General features: G+C 41.5%; 1 protein-coding gene and 1 long non-coding RNA gene across 2 annotated transcripts in view; both read left to right on the top strand.

Moving 5' to 3' along the window:
* Nucleotides 1–21,356, top strand: part of LOC138966825 (uncharacterized) — a 402,693-nt gene that overhangs the window by 42,920 nt on the left and 338,417 nt on the right. The gene's annotated exons all lie outside the window — the stretch shown is intronic.
* Nucleotides 12,351–20,291, top strand: LOC138966751 (myoneurin-like). Its single transcript, XM_070339085.1, has 3 exons — nt 12,351–12,483; nt 13,175–14,684; nt 17,347–20,291. Exons 1-3 carry the CDS (start codon nt 12,477–12,479, stop codon nt 18,419–18,421), a joined length of 2,592 nt encoding a protein of 863 aa, XP_070195186.1. The 5' UTR covers nt 12,351–12,476; the 3' UTR covers nt 18,422–20,291.

Raw genomic sequence — 21,356 nt, 5'->3', positions numbered from 1 at the left:
TTAAAAACACTTTTATCTTATTCCTTGTCGATTTCTGATTCTAAAAACATATAGATATGATATGTTTGGATTAAAAACACGCTCAGAAAGTTAAAACAAAGACAGGTACAGAAAAGCGTGCTATCCTTCTCAGCGCAACTACTAAACCGCTCTTCTTGTCAATTTCACTGCCTTTGCCATGAGCGGTGGACTGACGATGCTACGAGTATACGATCTTGCTGAAAAATTGCGTTGCGTTTAGTTTCATTCTGTGAGTTCGACAGCTACTTGACTAAATGTTGTATTTTCGCCTCACGCGACTTGTTAACTTTCTGAGCGTGTTTTTAATCCGAACATATCACATCTATATGTTTTTGGAATCAGGAACCCACAAGGAATAAGATGAAATTGTTTTTAAATCGATTTCGGAAATTTTATTTTAATAATAATTTTTATATTTTTAATTTTCAGAGCTTGTTTTTAATCCGAATATAACATATTTATATGTTTTTGGAATCAGAAAATGATGAAAAATAAGATAAACGTAAATTTGGATCGTTTTAAAAACCATTTTTGTTTTTTACAATTTTCAGATTTTTAATGACCAAAGTCATTAATTAATTTTTAAGCCACCAAGCTGAAATGCAATACCGATGTCCGGCCTTCGTCGAAGATTGCTGGGCCAAAATTTCAATCAATTTGATTGAAAAATGAGGGTGTGACAGTGCCGCCTCAACTTTTACAAAAAGCCGGATATGACGTCATCAAAGGTATTTATCGAAAAATAGAAAAAAAATTCCGGGGATATCATTCCCAGGAACTCTCATGTAAAATTTCATAAAGATCGGTCCAGTAGTTTGGTCTGAATCGCTCTACACACACACACAGACAGACAGACAGACAGACAGACAGACAGACACACACACACACACACACACACACACACGCACACACGCACACACGCACATACACCACGACCCTCGTTTCGATTCCCCCTCGATGTTAAAATATTTAGTCAAAACTTGACTAAATGTAAAAAGTGGGTGCGCGCAGAATTGTTGGAGTCTAAAGATAGTAGAGCTAGGATTCGTTCGTTATACGATGGGTATTTGTGTAGCGTTGACTGTCATACAGGCCGCTTGCACTCATGTGTGTTTTCCCTTGCTGTCTTCATTTTGACTACCTGTCTCTTGTTTGTATGTGACCCCCTCCACCTCCCCCCCCCTCCTCCTCCCATTGACATACTATCCTTAGATTGGCCTTGACTGTCGCTAGTTAAACCGTTACGGAAATCTCTTTGCTGTTACTATCCCCCGGGAGCATCTCGTTACTGCTCCCCCATATCGTTACTCCCCCGGCTCGTTACTTCCCCGTATCGCTACTCCCCCGGCTCGTTACTTCCCCGTGCCTCTTTATTACACTTAAGTAATGCAGTTATTACTTAATTGAATTTTCAAGAGAGAGAGAGAGAGAGAGAGAGAGAGAGAGAGAGAGAGAGAGAGAGAGAGAGAGAGAGAGAGAGCATGTTTAAAGAACTTACAACTGTCAGATCTGCCTGTACATTCGTGTACAAGTACATCTTTGAAAAAAAAGTATATATTTTAAGCAGAAGAGATACGGGGGAGTAACGAGATGCTCAGCTCGTTACTCCCCCGTATCGCTACTCCCCCGGCTCGATACTCCCTCGGCTCGTTATTCCCCCGGCTCGTTACTCTCCCGTATCGCTACTCCCCCGGCTCGTTACTCCCCCGTATCGCTACTCCCCCGGCTCGTTACTCCCCCGTATCGCTACTCCCCCGGCTCGTTACTCCCCCGTACACAGAAAATGACTGGATAACCCTGTGATAGTAAGTTAGCATGAAATATTGTTTTTCCGGAGAAATTGTCTGGATAAACAAACAAAGAAACAAACAAAACAGCTGGACAGGCGGGGCGGGGGGGGGGGGGGGGAGGGGGGGGGAAACAATATTTCATGCCAACTTACTATCACAGGGTTATCCAGTCATTTTTGGTGTACGGGGGAGTAACGAGCCGGGGGAGTAGCGATACGGGGGAGCAACGAGCCGGGGGAGTATCGAGCCGGGGGAGTAGCGATACGAGGGAGTAACGAGCTGATCCCCTATCCCCCCCTTCTCTCCCCCTACCTTCATCGTCCGCCCCCTCCCTTTTCTCCACCAAAACACACACCTACGACTAACCTCTGACGTTTTCGTCATCATCCCATTTATCTCGATACACACACACACACACACACACACACACACACACACACACACCCCACCCCTTCCCTCTATTTCAACACACGCTTACCTTTTACTTTGCCGTGACCATTCCCCATTTCCTTCCCCCCTCCTCCCCACCTCAACACACTCCTACCTCTCATTTTACCATTAGTATACCCCTCCTCCCCTTCCTATCGTCGCTCCTCCCCCCCCCCCCCCCTCCGCTCCCCTCTCCAACTCAATACGCACATTCCTCTCACCTTTTGTGTCACTATATCTATTAACGCGTGTTTTACCTATCCAACTTTTTCTTGTCAGCTTTTTCGTCATAGAAACTGACACTGATTAAAGGTGGTCGTCTACATTTTTGCTTTTTTTTTAAAATAATCTTATGGTTAGATTTCGCTAAAAAGTTATGTCGGATGATGAATGAACCATGGGGGAAAAAAGTTATACAAAAAAAATATATGTAAAAAAAGATTTTATTTTGGGGTAGCGTGACTCACGCTTCCAATATTTTGTTTTCTGTTTGCTGAGAACATGTGCTTTGCCTAAAAATACTGACCAATCAAATTCATGTCACTATGCTTATAGCCACGCCCAAACAAATGCAGCAACAGTTTGACACTGGAGCGCTGTCCACGCTTTTTTTTAAACTCACGAAATGCACGGGATTTGAGAGGAGTTTTGCGCTTCGCATTTTCCAAATAAGGATATCCTACTATGAGTAGGCTACTACGCTGGAATACTACAATGAATTTTCAAACGGCTACACTGGCTACGTCTTTCCTGATCGAAAGGGGGTGTATTGTTGACAATTGTAGATAATAGACTCTGCATTTTAATGGTCAAATGGCGATTTCGGTATAGAAATGTAGACAAGGACCTTTAAAGGCACTGTCCTGATCATGTAAGCGATTCGGCTCACCATCTCAGGCCTGGACAGGCTTTTACATGGGATACGACCATGCCTTGACTGACGTTAACACACCGCAGCATCAGCACCCTCAGAGCTTTCTCTGAAGAGTGGGATTTTTTTTATTTGCATGAATTTATTTCTCACCTGATCCCAGTGTTAATTTACGACATTTCATTTGTTTTTTAAATTTAAAAAAATCCCACTCTGCAAATGCAGAAAGCAGTCGAGTCAGGATACTAGTTTCGGGCATGTGTCATACAAGAGGAATGGTTTTATCTTTAGTAAAAGCCTAGACATATCTGAGACACTAAGCCCAACTATTTTCACGGGCAGAACTGTGCCTTTAAAGGTACATGCAGAACCCTGTTTGTTTCATTGCTCACGACACTATGCCTTGTCAAAGCTTCCTTTTTTAATTTTTATTTTGTTATACCTTTCCCCATTGTTTGTTTTTTTTGTTTTTGTTTTTTGTTTTTTTAATTCTTCATATTTGTTCTTTGACGTGTGTATTATAGTAGGGACTAGCTGTAAGAAAGGACCATATGGACCTAATGCTATCATCCCTCGGTAATAAAGTTTTCGAGTTCGAGTTCGAGTTCGAGTTCCTGTTGACACAGGCTGATTTAATTTATTGGAACCTATGTAGAGAAACCGGCACGGTTGGCCTAGTGGTAAGGCGTCCGCCCCGTGATCGGGAGGTCGTGGGTTCGAACCCCGGCCGGGTCATACCTAAGACTTTAAAATTGGCAATCTATAGTGGCTGCTCCGCCTGGCGTCTGGCATTATGGGCTAGTGCTAGGACTGGTTGGTCCGGTGTCAGAATAATGTGACTGGGTGAGACATGAAGCCTGTGCTGCGACTTCTGTCTTGTGTGTGGCGCACGTTATATGTCAAAGCAGCGGCACCGCCCTGATATGGCCCTTCGTGGTCGGCTGGGCGTTAAGCAAACAAACAAACAAACAAATATGTAGAGAAGCTATACACATCTTTGGTCATCTTAAAGGCCACTTGAATATGGAACCCATGACTGCAGTGAGTCATCCGTTGACAGTCATTGAACTTTATGGTACACTTTTAAGCTATCAGAGCAGTTCCACTAAGGGAGATGCTTGACCGCCAAATGCGGACCACTGAGTAAGCCTCAACTGAAAAATGAGTATCCAGTGTGTGTGTGTGTGTGTGTGTGTGTGTGTGTGTGTGTGTGTGTGTGTGTGTGTGTGTGTGTGTGCGTGCGTGCGTGTGTGCATGCGTCAGTCTAACTCTCTCTCTCTCTCAGGCGAGTCTCTCTCTCAGGGTCTTTCTCTCAGGGTCTCTCTCTCTCTCTCTCTCTCTCTCTCTCTCTCTCTCTCTCTCTCTCTCTCTCTCTCTCTCTCTCTCTCACTTGGTCTCTCTCTCACTTGGTCTCTCTCTCACTTGGTCTCTCTCTCTTTCTCTCTCTCTCTCTCTCTCTCTCTCTCTCTCTCTCTCTCTCTCTCTCTCTCTCTCTCTCTCTCTCTCTCTCTCTCAGTTTCAGGGCCGTGTCAATACAGTGTTTAAAGTCTGGCGCCGATCAGTCATTCAGCCACAAGCGGATTATAACTACAAGTTAGTATCCCCCATTGGCTCTGTCGACGCCCGTTTTTAACCTTTCCGGCGGCGATTGGTCAATGCATTTTGGAGTCGGACTACAACATAATGTCGGTCACACTTGAAATTAACGCTACTTAAAATTGCTTTCCATACGAAGTAAACGGACGCATAGGGTCATGCAGTTATCAACTTAACTTATCTCGATTGAGATCCACAGAACGTACAGTACACAGATCTATACGAACGGAGAAACTCACTGGAAACCGAGGAGTCGACACATGCTCGACAACTCACGTGTAACGTGACCGTTCGAAGTTGAAAATTCTATTTTCACTCCGGCGGTCACGGGTTCGATACGCATAGTTGGCAAGAATATTGTAAACAGTTTTTTTAATTTAATTTTTAACTTTTTTGTAATGTCTGAACTCTTTCTTTCTTTCTTTCTTTATTTGGTGTTTAACGTCGTTTTCAACCGTTCAAGGTAATGTCTGAACTCGTAATTCTTGTATTTTATTCATTTCAATTAATTTCAACTGTTTGAGTGATATATTGAAGATCGAATTTTTCAAAGGGTTGTATTATTATCGAGTATCTCTGGTGAACGATTTCCCAGAACTACTCATTCTATTTTAAGTAACGTCGGCTTTTGGGGAAATCCCGACTGGATGATTGTATCAACGCGCGTCGACTGGATGTAATCAGAGACTGTAGAGTATAATTATAGACTGTATACTCTATAGTCTCTGATGTAATGGTGGTTGTCCACTTCTAGTTTAAAATCTATTTCTGGTCAGGACTGATTTCCTTGTACTGAGCTGCAGCTGATCCTGGAGTCGTCAACCCGGTTTTTGTGATTCTTCTGCGGATTTGCTCAAAATCCATTTTCGTAAAATTGATTAATAAATAAAAAAATAAATCATACAAAATCTGTCTTAGTCTGAGTTGTTTAAAAAAAACAATTTTAAGTTCAATTTGGGTTACTGAAGCAGTGCCATCTACGCGTGTGTGCCGGTTGTACCAGTGTGTGTGCGAGGGGGGGGGGGGGGGGTGTTACCTAAGTTGCTTGTGACTTGATGATGTGAAAATGTTTCTTTTACTACGGTTTGAAAACTGAACAAGTCGCGTAAGGCGAAATTCAACAACATGTAGTCAACCTGTCGAACTAACAGAATGAAACTGAACGCACTGCATTTTTTCCAAGACATAACACCATCGTCAATCCCCGCGGCAAGGAAATCGATCACCTTTCCCGTGCGGCAACACGAAGTGAAGTTGACAAGCCAGTATAGCGCAATAGCGTATTGCTTGTTTTGAATACAACATAATTATTTTATCTATATGTTTTTGGAACCAGAAAATGATAAATGATTAATAAGCTTAAGATGAAATCAGTTTTGGATCGATTTCTTAAGTTTTAATCGTAGTACTAATTAACCTATTTTCGTTAATTGTGATTACATTTTAAGAGAAAACATGACATATGTATATATTTTTTAGATTCAGAATTAGATGAAGACTCGCCGAAATTGGTTGAAAAAATGAGAGCGTGACAGTGCTGCCTCAACTTTCACAAAAAGCCGGATATGACGTCATCAAAGACATTTATTTGAAATGAAAAAAACATCTGGGGATATTATACCCAGGAACTCTCATGTAAAGTTTCATGAAGATTGGTCCAGTAGTTTTCTCTGAACCGCCGCTCTACACACACACCGTGGCACACCCTCATCTCGGCGATTCCAAGTCAATGTTAAAACATTTAGCCATAACTTGACTAATTGTAACAAGTCGCGTAAGGCGAAAATACAACATTTAGTCAAGTAGCTGTCGAACTCACAGAATGAAACTGAGCGCAATGCAATTTTTCAGCAAGACCGTATACTCGTAGCATCGTCAGTCCACCGCTCATGCTCATGGCAAAGGCAGTGAATTAATTGACAAGAAGAGCGGTTTAGTAGTTGCGCTGAGAAGGATAGCACGCTTTTCTGTACCTCTCTTGGTTTTAACTTTCTGAGCGTGTTTTTAATCCAAACATATCATATCTATATGTTTTTGGAATCAGAAACCGACAAGGAATAAGATGAAAGTGTTTTTAAATTGATTTCGAAAATTTAATTTTGATAATAATTTTTATATTTTTAATTTTCAGAGCTTGTTTTTAATCCAAATATAACATATTTATATGTTTTTGGAATCAGAAAATGATGGAGAATAAGATAAACGTAAATTTGGATCGTTTTATAAAAAAATGTTTTTTTTACAATTTTCAGATTTTTAATGACCAAAATCATTAATTAATTTTTAAGCCACCAAGCTGAAATGCAATACCGAAGTCCGGGCTTCGTCGAAGATTACTTGACCAAAATTTCAACCAATTTGGTTGAAAAATGAGAGCGTGACAGTGCCGCCTCAACTTTCACGAAAAGCCGGATATGACGTCATCAAAGACATTTATCGGAAAAATGAAAAAAAAACGTCCGGGGATATCGTACCCAGGAGCTCTCATGTCAAATTTCATAAAGATCGGTCCAGTAGTTTAGTCTGAATCGCTCTACACACACACACACAGACACACACACGCACATACACCACGACCCTCGTCTCGATTCCCCCCCTCTACGTTAAAACATTTAGTCAAAACTTGACTAAATGTAAAAAGGTGTGTCCTATGCTGAGCATCAAGATGTTATTTTTGCTGTCTGTCTTATGGATTCTTGTGCAAAGTTTAAACAGAGGCATTTTATGATTTTTAAGTTGTGCTGTACAGTTTGACGTCAGTTTTCAAGTAGTGCTTTTGCTGTGTGATTATTTTGATGTGATTAATTTATTTGTGCCGTCTGTTTATTTTTTTGTGTGGGTGTGCCAAGTTTTTACAGAGGTGTTCTCCTGTGAATGTGAGTTTTAAGTAGTGCTGTACAGTTTGATCCCAGTTCACAAGTAGATCTAGTGCTTCTGCTGAGCATCAAGATGTGATTCATTTATTTTTGCTGTCTGTCTTATGGTTTCTTGTGCAAAGTTTAAACGGATGTGTTTTGTAATTTTTAAGGTTTTTTTGTGCCGTCTGTTTGTTTTTGTGTGTGGGTGTGCCAAGTTTTTACAGAGGTGTTCTCCTGTGAATGTGAGTTTTAATAGTGCTGTACAGTTAGACCCCAGTTCACAAGTAGTGCTTCTGCTGATCATTAAGATGCGATTCATTTGTTTGTGCTATCTCTTAATTGTGTGTGTGTGTTAAACAGACATGTTCTAGTGTGGCATTTAGATGTGCTGTACAGTTTGATTGCAGTTTACAAGTAGTGCTTCTGCTGTGAGATCATTGTGATGTGATTAATTTATTAGTGCTGTCTATTTGTTGGGTCAGTGTGCCAATTTCAAAGTGTGTCTTCTGTGACATTATAGTGCTGTACAGTTTGACCCCAATTTTCTAGTTGCTTCTGCTTTGTGATCATAATGATGTCACTAATTTTTTTTTTTTTAATTTTCTTGATGTATAGTTTTTTGTGTGCAAACAAGTATCTTCTGTAACTTTTGAGATTTGCGTTACCGCGTTTGACCCCAGTTACCAAGGTTTGCCTCTGCTGTGTGATAATTGTGGTGTTATAAGTTACGTTTTGCAGTCTGTTGTGATTTCTTTGCCATCGATCCATTTTCATGCAAACAGCACAAACTAAGCAGTAACGTACTTTGTTTTAATCAATAAGGCAACTGAGGCGGTTACAAAAACTTGTATGAAAGCTTTGTGCACTTATACAATATTTTTTTACCCTTGAACATTTCTTCTGAATTCCATCTTCTCATTTTTGTATCTCTGTATTTGTGAACAACAAACTTGCCTAATGATGTTTGCCTTTCCATTTTGTGTGTATAAAACTAAATGAAATGGTGTGTGTGTGTGTGTTCATTGGTGCTCATACATTTTATGTGTTTTTTTGTGGAAGAACTAAAGTTTTGATTTGCATCACTGATTTCTTTGTGTTGGTGTTCCTGTGAGACTGTGGGGTCAAAGACAAGCATTTGACCTAGGGTGTGAGTGTGTGTGTGCATTGCTCCTCAAGCATCATGATGTATGAATTGTCTTTTCTTTTCTCAATATGATATAATATATATATAATTTCATGTGGCTTTCCTACTAAGACAGAGAAGAGGTTTTAATTCCTGTTATTAGTAGTATGATTCAGAGTGAATCAAATGAAATATAATGCATGTGGGACGTACAAAAAAAATCTATATAATTGTAATCATGTGAGGTGTTAAAAACCTGCATAAATCCCTTCAATTAACAAGATTTTTTGGTTTGAGGACCAAAACCAACCTTGTTATTTTTTCAGTTTTAAAGCCAGGCGAGGCTTCTTAATCCTCACCTTAAATGCTAAAATTCGTTTTTGGCTGCGTGCTGCCCCTGCAATCCGCCAAGGCCTAGGCGGCCCTACTGAATGCTGTTGGTGGCTTTTGTATTGACAATAAAATATAAAGAACGCAAAAGTTTACGGAATACACAGAAATTATCAAGCGAGTTTGTTAATGGATTTTACTTTACAATAATATAACACAGGGGCGGACGAGGGGGGGGGGGGGTTCTGGAAAACGCCCCCCCCCCCCCCCCCCCGCCAAAAAATAAAAATATTTTTTTGTGTTTTTTGGGGTTGAGTTTCAATTTTTGGGGTATTAATCAGTGACAAAATCTGCTGCCTGAAACTGGTAATGATCATCATCAGAATGCACCAGATTGCACCATTTTACATCCTTTTTTTCAACATTTTCCGGGGGGGGGCATGCCCCCGGACCCCCCTAGCAAGCTAGGCACTTCGCGCCGTCGGCTCGGCACTTCGCGCCTTCATACCCATATCTTCACAATATACTTTTGAAAACCCCCCCCATAAAATGAACTGATCCGCCCCTGTAACATACTCACTTTTAGATAAAACCAAAGAATTAAGTGCAAATACAATTTCCACTCAGTAAGTTACATTTTTGTGCAAGTTAAATGTTGGTCCCTTGACTGCTACTTATAGTTACCAAATACCTACCCTGAACCCAACTATATACATGCATAGATGTTTGGCATGATGATGATGGTGTGCTTGGGGTGTGTGTGGAGGGGGGGATGCATACCCTCACACATGCCCAAACCAACTACTGTTTCAACTTTAACACAGTACATTGACGAAGACAATCAAGCTCAGATACAACCAGGTTAGGTAAACCATTGTTTTCATTTTTTTCATTTTTCATTTTCATTACTTTATTGTGGCAATTTTGTGTGTGAAAACAGTGTTGAAACGTAAAAAGGCAAGAACAAAATTTCCCGGGGCCAATAGGTAGAAGCGCTGCTGAATCAATGTACTACTGACACCGGAAGGAAAGTGTGTAAAAATTAACGCCGGAATTAATGCTTTCCTCGTGGTCGAGCTACATTAATTGATATTGACTATTGTTATACTCAAAATGTGACTCATTTTTTTCCATAAACATCATTGATCATTATAAATAAAGGGAGCTGGCAAATGCAAGAAAAGACACATACCAAAGGGTAGATGTGTATTCGAAATGTAGAGAAAAAGGAACATACATTTAAAAAGTACTTGTAAGTTGTAACTGCTCAGTATATATATAAGTTAATCAGATACACACAGAGGAACAGTACATACATGCTGGACACAAAAAACCTTCATAAACATGTATAAATGTTCAAATTTTGTGAAGGGCAAAGCAGGCTGCCAAGCTATTTAAGGACATTCATATAATTATATACTTGTGTGTTTCACTGATTTCTCTTTATCTCTTTTTCTCACACACATGCACATACGCACGCACACTGACACATACACACGGCATATATACACACACCCACACTGACACTGACACACACACCAGGGTGTGCACACATACACACACACACACACACACACACACACTGACACACCAGGGTCTGCACACAAACACACAATTACAAACACACCACTGACACGCACTCCACAGACCTATAGGTCCCTGCATATACAGATACGTCTCAGTCTCTGTGTTTTTTTTTCTTGAGATATTAAATATTAACTTAGCGTCAAATTTGTACATGTATACCAAATAACCTATCAAACCTTAAAGTTATAGTTATAACAAGCTTACAACAATTCACATTCGCATTTTTGTGTGATAATGGCCTGGAGTAATTTTGTCAAAATGAATCATGTTGTTATGTAACAATTAAGTTACGCATGAGTGTTGTCAACGTTACTTAAATTGTAAGGGTAAACTTCACTAGCACCAGTTAAAATGGCAAACTGAAGCGCTCGTTTGTTCAGAACGACGTCAAAAAGATCTCAGCCGGCCAGGTCAGTGTTTATTTTTCCAAGGTTCGTAAGTAAGAAAAATAGCAGTTGGTATGATTTTATCTGATGCATCTGTTTTATTACAACCAACTATTGATATTTTAAACATACGCTGATCATTGTAGTCCATCAACTATCATTTAATCATCGCATTCTAAGAAAGAGCAAAATTCTCACTCTGCGCGCGGTTCATTTCCAGAATCGCGTAGCGGCCATAGTTGGAATTCCAACAAAGCGCAGGTCATTTCCGGAAAAGCGCCGCTGACCAGATGGGACGCAACACACGTTTTCGAACAATTCGATTTTGGGGGTGAAATCTATTAAATTTTACCACCAATTTTCTTCATATGCAAGAAACTGACATGCTTTTCGTCCATAAATAATTTTACCAGGAAACAACATTTCAGTCTTGAGTATAATTATGTCGAGGGGGCCGAGTGGTAACGCACTTGCGCTCGGAATCGAGAGGTTGCGTGTTCGACCCTGGGTCGGGCCGCTATTTTCTCCCCCCTTTCCTAACCAGATGGTGGGTTCAAGTGCTAGTCTTTCGGATGAGACGAAAAACCGAGGTTCCTTCGTGTACACTATATTGGGGTGTGCACGTTAAAGATCCCACGATTGACAAAAGGGTCTTTCCTGGCAAAATTGTATAGGCATAGATAAAAATGTCCATCAAATACCCGTGTGACTTGGAATAAAGGCCGCGAAAGGTGAACATTCGCCTAACAGGCTTGAGGTTTGCTGGTCGATGTGAATGCGTGATATATTGTGTAAAAAATTCCATCTCGAGTCACACGGCATAAAGCGCTTTGAACTTCGGATAAGGCGCTATATAAATAAAGAGAATAAAAAAATATAAAAATATGTACACAGGCAAAAGATGAAATCGTGACACCGGCACACGCACACACGGCACACCGTACACACACTATTATCTATCTTGATCTGCGTACTTAGTATATAATTATTTGACGCAGTCAAAGACTTCAGACCAGGGGGCCAGTGTCAGGCCTGAAAGTGGAGAGTATTTTACTCGCCATGGCGAGTAGAAACATGTAAAAATTAATGGCGAGTAGAAATGTAAATGGCGAGTAGAAATGTATGATGGCGAGCGGTTGGTTGAAAGTGACGGTTGCTGAAACAAATGGTTGGTTTGGCGAGTAAAAATACAAACATTTGCTCTCTGGCTAGTACATTTTGAGAAGTACTAGCCAAAGGCCAGTGCCCCATTTCGTGGACTTTCAGCGCTGAGTGTCGGATAGTACATTTGATTTTTTTACACTAACTTACAGCATAGGTGGAAGGGAAGTAACTGCAGTTTTTCCTTGCGAGACGAAATATCCTTGACCTGTTTGCGGCAAGCAGAGACTTTGCGCCATCTTGGTAACTGAGTGCAACGTCACTGGGAAATGTCCGTGTTTCTGGCCAGGGTTTGAGCCGAAGCTATGTCGATCTAGCTGCAACATGACTGGTCTGTACTTAAATGTCTTTCACATATTGCTGTATCTTGATGTCTTGCAGGATTAGTGATTAATTTTAGCATCAACAGACGACTAAGTGTTAACAGCAATGCAAGGGTTACGTAGGCTGCAGAAGGGTGAATGTAGCCTGCACGAAGCAGACGACAGTTTGGCAGAGTGTGTGTGCACACTTTTGAATTTTAAGAAGAGGAAATTTATGATTCGTTCGTAAGAAGGGGAAGGATGTTGGCAGATGTTTGGGATGATTTTGACTTTATCAAAGTTTATGATGAACGAAGACTCGGAAGAGAGAGCTCACAATGCAACAAAAACTAATGCAACAGTTACCTCCCCACCTCACCACCCCGCCTCTTTTCTCCATCAACCATGCATTATCGAACCCTACTAACGAGGTGATAGACTTAAAACTGCTCAAAATTTAGAAGAAAAAAAATGCCTGTGCTTTAACAATAACACTTCTTGAATTCAATGTTTTCCTTAGCTTTAAGGAATTTAATCTCTTGTTTTTGTTTTTTCCAGGTGTATTTATAATTATTGGTTATAAAATATAAGTCATTGTATTATTGCCTTGTTAGCCGTTTTATATACTGTAATAAATTCTGTTTTTTTGTGTACATTAGGGTAGTGGTACATGTACTTACTACCTACATGTTTTAAGTTATCCTTTTTCTTTGTTCACAGACCTTAAAGAAGAAAACGGCAGAGTTATGTCCAGCCAGTCATCAGATATCATCTATTCTGAGTTTGTCCACATTATTCCAGAACATGAAACAGATCTTTGCCACAAGCTCTACCAGCAGTGGCAAGATGGCTCTCACTGTGATCTCCGCATTTCTGTCAAGGGGGGAGAACTGCATGCCCATGCATGCATCGTGGCGGCTTTTAGTCCCAAACTCAAAGTTCTTCTGGATAGTTCTGCTCAGTTATCATCACCCTCCACTGAGATTTTCATTCAGCTGACATTTGAACTAACTGTCATCCGATGCCTGTTGAACATGATGTACACTGGGGTGCTAAGCTTCAACTCTGCAATGCTGCCCTCTGTGATGTCGACAGCTCGCTGGCTGCAGATGAACGAGGTGGTCCGTCTTTGTCAGGAGTTCAGAGAGGTCACAGGGGATAGTAATGGTGAAGCCATGCTTACAGATGACGCTGTGTTGTGTGAGGTCGACTCAGAGAATGTGAAAACCGAACAAACGTTCTCCAGTCAAGGTAATGCAGACTTGCAGACTCTCTTGTCTCAAGAGGCCCTTGAGTGTGTATCAGCGCAGATTGAACCCTCACAAAACTTGAACAGAACTGAAGATCCTGGGAATAACAGCAAAGCAAGTCAATTAAATTCAAAACAACCTAGCAAGGCAAGTCGCAGAAGAACAAATTCTCCAAGATCGTCCAGACGGGTCAAAGAAAAGGTGAAAATACAAGCCACATCTGCAAAGCAGAAGAAAAAGGAAGCTGACAGCTTGAAAACTGAAGAAGTCACAAAAGACAACCCTGCAGAAACAACAGAAGGGGACCTTCAAATTGTGGAAAAAGTGGCTATTTCAGTTCCTGAAGGTGCACCATCCACTAACAAGATTTCTGAAGAGTTTGAGGCAAGAGCAAAGCCATCAAAGTACATTAAAAAATGCAACACGCGTCGTTACCAACGCTCAAGGGAGGAAGGTCGTGACCGCCGAACAAGGAAGCAATTGAAGACACCAGCTGCACCTAACCCTGGTGAATCCAGAACTGCAACATCTTACAAAGACGGAACTTCTTTATCCAAGGAACTTTCTTTGCCCTCTGCAGGTCAGCTCGAAAATTCTTTCATCATAGAAAGAGACCCAGACGAAGTGGACTTTGCTATGGGGAAAACAAGCTCCATCAACTGCAAGCGCTGCCTGTACAAATTCACAAGCATTGATGAATACTTCCGTCACGTTGCCGATCATCCCACCTTCTCATGCGACATCTGTGTGATGAAATACTACCGCAAGTCGAACCTAACACGCCACATGCGAACCAATCACTCGTCTCTTTACTATCTGTGTTGCAAGAAATGCGAGTTTTTTGCAAAGACCGAAAACAGCCTGCGAGCTCACTTCCGAGCGATTCATAAGGACAGCAAACCGTTTGAGTGTGAGCAGCCAGGGTGTACCTACTCAGCCTGGAAGTTTCACTTTCTCAACAAACACTCTGAAATACACAGGTCAGTTTATAAATTATACATGTTGAAAATGAAAAACCTCGAACCAAAACACATTAATTTAGTCACCTGAGTTACCGAGAGAAACTATGGTGAGTAGTGTCCTTATTTTCACCACAGTATAGTTGAATCCTGTTAAAGAGGAAATGATCCTTCATTTAATCAAAGACTTTGACTGAACAATTGAAGAATAAGACACAAATAGTAAAAAAGGACATAATCAAAATGAGAGTGACAGACTATCCGTTCTTGCCACATGCACAGGCTTGTTCGTTCTTTTTCTTTTTTTCTTTTAAATTCTTTTCTTTCTTTTCTTTCTTTTTTTACTTGCCCTCACACAAATGGCAAAAGCAAAAACATTAACAACCTGACAAACAAAAAAAAGATTAAATAAAATACATATTACTAGATTATAGAAATTATAGATACAGTGACACAACCATTTGTCGAGGATAGCGTAGGCACCCGGTCTGCTCCCCGCCTAAAAAAGGCCAGTGCCGTTCCGTCTTCGAGGGACTGCGTGGGTTTCATTTCGGAGTTTTCCTTCTCCTAGACGAGTTTCCTTCCATGGATGATGAGCCTCCTCTACCCTCGTTTTGAATTCAGAGTGGTCTTCTCTTAGGATAGCTGCCTGCCAGGGTTGACGAGCCTATCCTGCCCGGCTATTTGACCCATAGCTGGAGGTTGGTTCGTGGGCACCTGGGCGTTTCCACACACCGGTGGGCCCGCATGCCGCACGTCTAGGGGCCAACCTCCTCCGAGTCCCTGTAGTCTAGCCTGGGGCCTTGCGGTACCCAGTTTACGCCTGTCGCCGCGATGGAGGCAGTCTACATAGGGCTTGTTGTGGAGAGGTTATTGTACTGGCAGGAGAGACTGACGTGACGCATTCTGCTCTCTTTTCGCATTGTCCTAAAAAGGACAGACGGTGCTAGCCAGCGGTGAGGGCTGAAAGCGAGAAGTGACAAGCACAAGACACTTCGCCAACACACTAGACACGTCACACAACCGTTTGGCAGGCTATAGATACAGTGAAGTCCGGATGTAGTGATAGCCCTCGGGACCAAATTTTTTTATCACTACATCCGGACTATCATTACACCAGGACGTCCGGTTATAGTGATATTTTTGTAGGTTTTATCACTACATCCGGACGTCCGGTTATAGTGATATTTTTGTAGGTTTTATTACTACATCCGGCCAATCGCTTGTAGTTGTAGTGATATCTTCAAAGCTTTTATTGCTACATGCGGCGGCACATTTGGTAAACTAGCCTCAAGGCAGTAACAAGGTGATTTTGGAACTACTATCGATTTCGTTTTGTGACGTTTCTTCTGTTGTCTTTGTCAGGCTTGCAAATGTCCTGTGTTAACCTACCGCCGTCCTGGCAGTTCAACAGCCGGTGTGTGTGTGTGTGTGTGTGTGTGTGTGTGTGTGTGTGTGTGTGTGCGTGCGTGCATGTGTGTTTTAGAGAGAGAGAGAGAGAGAGAGAAATAAGGGTTAAATGAAACATTGTCAGATCAATTTTCCGCTTCAGGGTAAGCACAGTGCGTGGCTGGCTTTTGCTCGCCATTTTGGTAAAGGGAGATTACTCTCGAACATTATCCCCGAGTACGCAGTACTAGGGTCCTGCAGACTTTAATTGTGTGTGTGTGTGTGTGTGTCTGTCTCGACTTAACAGCTTATTCGTTATTGCTGGGAAACTACTGGGCGCAGTTCGTTCAAAAGTTGATACACTAACTTGATAATAGGTCCGATTGATCGTATTAAAACTTCATAATGTTACCTGGGACCTAAATGCCAAATAAATCGCAAACACCACTCTTAACGGTGGGAGTTTTTGCGGTGGGACACTGGGAGGCTGGTCGCTTTGCGAACAGCCTGAACTAAAGGGCAGACTTGGGTGGCGAACACGTCACGCAGTGACGAGAAAAGCATGATTTCAGTGCAAGCCAGACAACGGGTGGGGAAATGGTCTCGGCAAAGAAATTACAATGCAGGGTTTGGTCTCGGTGAAAGAGAGACAGAGAGCACGAGAGAGTCTATGGCTTCGATTCATTTTGTGCACATGTGTTAGTGTTACTGTTTGTGTGTGTGTGTGTTTGTGTGTGTGTGTGTGTGTGTGTGTGCATGAGTCTGTACTTGTGTGTGTGTGTGTGTGTGTGTGTGTGTAAGAAAGAAAGAGAGAGAGGGAGGGAGTGAGGGAGAGAGAGTGTGTGTGTGTGTGTGTGTGTGTGTGTGTGTGTGTGTGTGTGTGTGTGTGTGTGTGTGAATGTCTGAAGAGTACTCGGGTCCAGCGCGAGCGTTTTTTATCACTACAGCCGGACTTTAGCTTCCCCGGGACTTGAAAATAGTATCACTACAAGCGGACTATCACTATATCCGGACTGAAAAATATCACTACAACCGGACTAAGTTAACAAAGAACATGAACAACTGGGACCGGGACCCAGAAATTCTATTACTACAGCCGGACTATCACTATATATGGGTCTATCACTACAGCCGGACTTCACTGTACATATATTAAGAGCAAAAGAAAAAGAAAGTTTGCTGATGAACATCAGAGTTGTACACATTTTTTCATCATTGTCTTTAAACGTTCTCACAGTTTGCCCCCACATCTCATCACCTTCCTTTACTGTCATTAAAAAGTGTGTTGTTGCAGTGAGGTGAAACACTACATGTGCAACAAGTGTGGACAGGGCTTCGCACAGTACGCAGGGCTCTCGTCACACCAGCGTGCCTGCTTCCATCTCCAGCAGTATCTCTGCGATCTCTGCGGCCAGTCTTTCAACCATATCCAGTCCCTGCGTGCCCATCGCCGCAGCATACACTTGGGAGAGAAACCTTACCTGTGCAAAACCTGCGGAAACCAGTTCAGCGATCAGAGAAATTTAAAACGTCACATGCTTATCCACGACAACAAGTTCCCCTTCCAGTGTCCCATCTGCAGGCAGAAGTACCGCCACTCCAACTCCCTGAAAGCTCACCTGAAGAAACACGGTGATGCCAGCGTGGACCTGAACTTGGTGGGCATAGCTAAGAATGCTCAGCGTGGACAACAGAAAAAGAAAGCTGGAGCTTACAGGAGGTCAGCAGCTGCGCAGGAGACAGCTGGCAGTGTTGAAACTGCAGAGCAAAGATCTGAAATAGGAGAGGTGTACTTAAGCGAAGCCTCAGCAACTTTCAGTTCGAATGTTGACGGTGTTATTCTTCAGGGGGAGGTCGTCCAATCAGATAAGCCCTTAGTAGCAGGTGAGGCTATGAATCTGGATTCTAAAACCAGTTTGCAGTGTGACACACAGTTGCTAGAACAGCTCAGTTCAGTAGCAGATTCCTCTGGTTCCACCATTACAACGATCATCCCTGTTATAGTCACAGATCCGAGCATCGTCACGCAAGTTGATTCCGCCCTCATCTCTTCAGGGCTGGGGGTACAGACAGTTGACATTGCCCAGGTTGAAAATCTCACAGAAGAGAGCTTTTTAAGTATACCATCTGTTTCTGGTGCAAGCTCATCTAAGCTCAATCCTGTGAATGACGTTGAAACTGTAGGTGTGTACAATGTGAAAATCGTATCAGGTACCTCTGCAAGTGTTCAGTGCTCGACACAAGAGTCTGTGATGAAACTTGAACAGGTTGAAGAGGGAGAGGGGTTCTGCAGTGATAAGAAATTGAAAGGGCAGAGTAGTTTTGGTCTTCAAACTCTGGCGGAAATCTGCTTTAATTCATCAAGTTGAACACATCTTAAGCATTTTTTCCCATTTTTTTAATAATTGTTATGGAAACTTTTTGTTACATGTTATTTGGGGATGAGACCTATTACAGTATAGACCGGATGTATAAAACACCGGATGTATGAAAGTCTGGATGTATGAAAGGGGTAGGCAGGGTCCCGGCAGAAGCTACTCTTTGTTATTACTTAGAATTTTCCGGTTGTATGAAAATCGGATGTATAAAAGTCCGGTTGTATAAAAGCAAATCTCTGGTCCCGAGCAGCACAAATGCGTTGTTGCAAGACCGGTTGTAAGAAAACGAAAGTAGACCCAAGTTACCAAATGAGGATGCCCTGAAAACTTCCCCACCAACTGATTTTTATCCAGATTCTATAGCTGTCAACGAGTTGTTCTGTTTAATTTGTTTCTCCATTCAATCATTTTTTTTAACCTGTTACAAATTCGTCACGAAGACCCATAAAATCCCAGAAGGCATTTGTGTTACATTTATAACCAGAGACATTGGTCATGGATGTGAATCAGTTGTTATCTGTTTATGTTGTTGTATTTTATGTTGTTGTATTTTATTTTGTTGTATTTTATGTTGTTGTTTTTATGTTCTTGTTGTTGTTTTTATGTTCTTGTTGTTGTTGATTTTATCCATTAAACTGATTTTATGTTTAACTCCATTAATAATCTGTTTTGTTTGTCTATTCAGTCATTTTAGCCTGTTATAAATTTGTCATGACTGAAGAGCCATAATAGCCCAGGAAGGCATTTTTTGTACAATTAAAACCAGAGGCATTGGTCGTGGGTGTGACTCAGTTTTTACATTTAGTCAAGTTTTGACTAAATGTTTTAACATAGAGGGGGGAATCGAGACGAGGGTCATGGTGTGTGTGTGTGTGTGTCTGTGTCTGTGTCTGTGTGTGTGTGTAGAGCGATTCAGACTAAACTACTGGGCCGATCTTTATGAAATTTGACATGAGAGTTCCTGGGTATGATATCCCCGGATATTTTTTCTTTTTTTCGATAAATACCTTTGATGACGTCATATCCGGCTTTTTGTAAAAGTTGAGGTGGCACTGTCACACCCTCATTTTTCAATTAAATTGATTGAAATTTTGGCAAAGCAATCTTCGACGAAGGCCGGGGTTTGGTATGGCATTTCAGCTTGGTGGCTTAAAAACTAATTAGTGAGTTTGGTCATTAAAAATCGGAAACTTGTAATTAAAATTATTTTTTTATCAAACGATCCAAAAACAATTTCATCTTATTTTTCGTCATTTTCTGATTCCAAAAACATATACATATGTTATATTTGGATTAAAAACAATCTCTGAAAATTAAAAATATAAAAATTATGATCAAAATTAAATTTCCGAAATCGATTTAAAAACTATTTCATCTTATTCCTTGTCGGTTCCTGATTCCAAAAACATATAGATATGATATGTTTGGATCAAAAACACGCTCAGAAAGTTAAAACGAAGAGAGGTACAGTAAAGCGTGCTATGAAGCACAGCGCAACCGCTGCCGCGCCAACCAGGTTCGTCACTTTCACTGCCTTTTGCACTAGCGGCGGACTACGTTCAGTTTCATTCTGTGAGTTCCACAGCTTGACTAAATGTAGTAATTTCGCATTACGCGACTTGTTTTTTATGTTGTTGTTGTTGTTTTAATCCGTTAAACTGGTTTTAAGTTTAACTCACTTTTTTGTATTCAGTGCGCGCGCGTGAGAGAGAGAGAGAGAGAGAGAGAGAGAGAGAGAGAACTCAGAAAATGTTATTTGCTACGCCAACGGTCATTACAAAGCTTCCACGACCAAAAACATTGTCAAAAGGGTTGTGGAGGGAACACACACAATACAGTTGAGCCACACACAAACACACGCACACACACGTGCGCGCGCGCACGCACGTACGCGCACACACACACACACAGAGGGACGGGGGGGGGGGGGGGGGGGGTGGGGGGCGGAGAGTGCACGGCCTTATGCAAAGCAGAACAGTTCCTTACACAAACAGTTGCTCTTTCTATCGGTTGTCCTGACTGTGTCAGTGTATGTAAGTACATGTACTTTTCCACTTGTTATTCACAAACCTTTTCTTCTAACAAGGATATGTATCAAAACATTTAAACATAAAAAAACCAAATAAATACAAAAATGATATGAAACAAGAAGGGCAAAGCCCATATGACTCACATGCTTGACCTTGACCTTTACATGACCTTGACCAAGGTCAAGGTCATCCAAGGTCATGCAACACAAAGCTGTTAATTCAAGACATAGGAAGTACAATGGTGCTTATTGGCTCTTTCTACCATGAGATATGGTCACTTTTAGTAATTCACTACCTTATTTTGGTCACATTTCATAAGGGTCAAAGTGACCTTGACCTTGATCATATGTGACCAAATGTGTCTCATGATGAAAGCATAACATGTGCCCCACATAATTTTTAAGTTTGAAACAGTTATCTTCCATAGTTCAGGGTCAAGGTCACTTCAAAATATGTATACAATCCAACTTTGAAGAGCTCCTGTGATCTTGACCTTGAAGCAAGGTAAACCAAACTGGTATCAAAAGATGGGGCTTACTTTGCCCTATATATCATATATAGGTGAGGTATTCAATCTCAAAAACTTCAGAGAAAATGGGAAAAATGTGAAAAATAGCTGTTTTTTAGACAACATTTATGGCCCCTGCGACCTTGACCTTGAAGCAAGGTCAAGATCCTATGTATGTTTTTTGGGGCCTTGTCATCATACACCATCTTGCCAAATTTGGTACTGATAGACTGAATAGTGTCCAAGAAATATCCAACGTTAAAGTTTTCCGGACGGACGGACGGACGTCCAGACGGACGGACGGACGTCCGGACGGACGGACGACTCGGGTGAGTACATAGACTCACTTTTGCTTCGCATGTGAGTCAAAAAACCCTACTTTTATCAA

Source organism: Littorina saxatilis, linkage group LG1, assembly GCF_037325665.1.
Source record: "Littorina saxatilis isolate snail1 linkage group LG1, US_GU_Lsax_2.0, whole genome shotgun sequence".
Taxonomy (NCBI): Eukaryota; Metazoa; Mollusca; class Gastropoda; order Littorinimorpha; family Littorinidae; genus Littorina; species Littorina saxatilis.
This window is presented reverse-complemented; position numbering and strand designations above follow the sequence as displayed.

Coding starts and splice junctions, on each gene's coding strand:
- LOC138966751 (XM_070339085.1), top strand. Junction 14,685..17,346: donor AAACACTCTGAAATACACAG/GTCAGTTTATAA, acceptor GTGTTGTTGCAG/TGAGGTGAAACACTACATGT.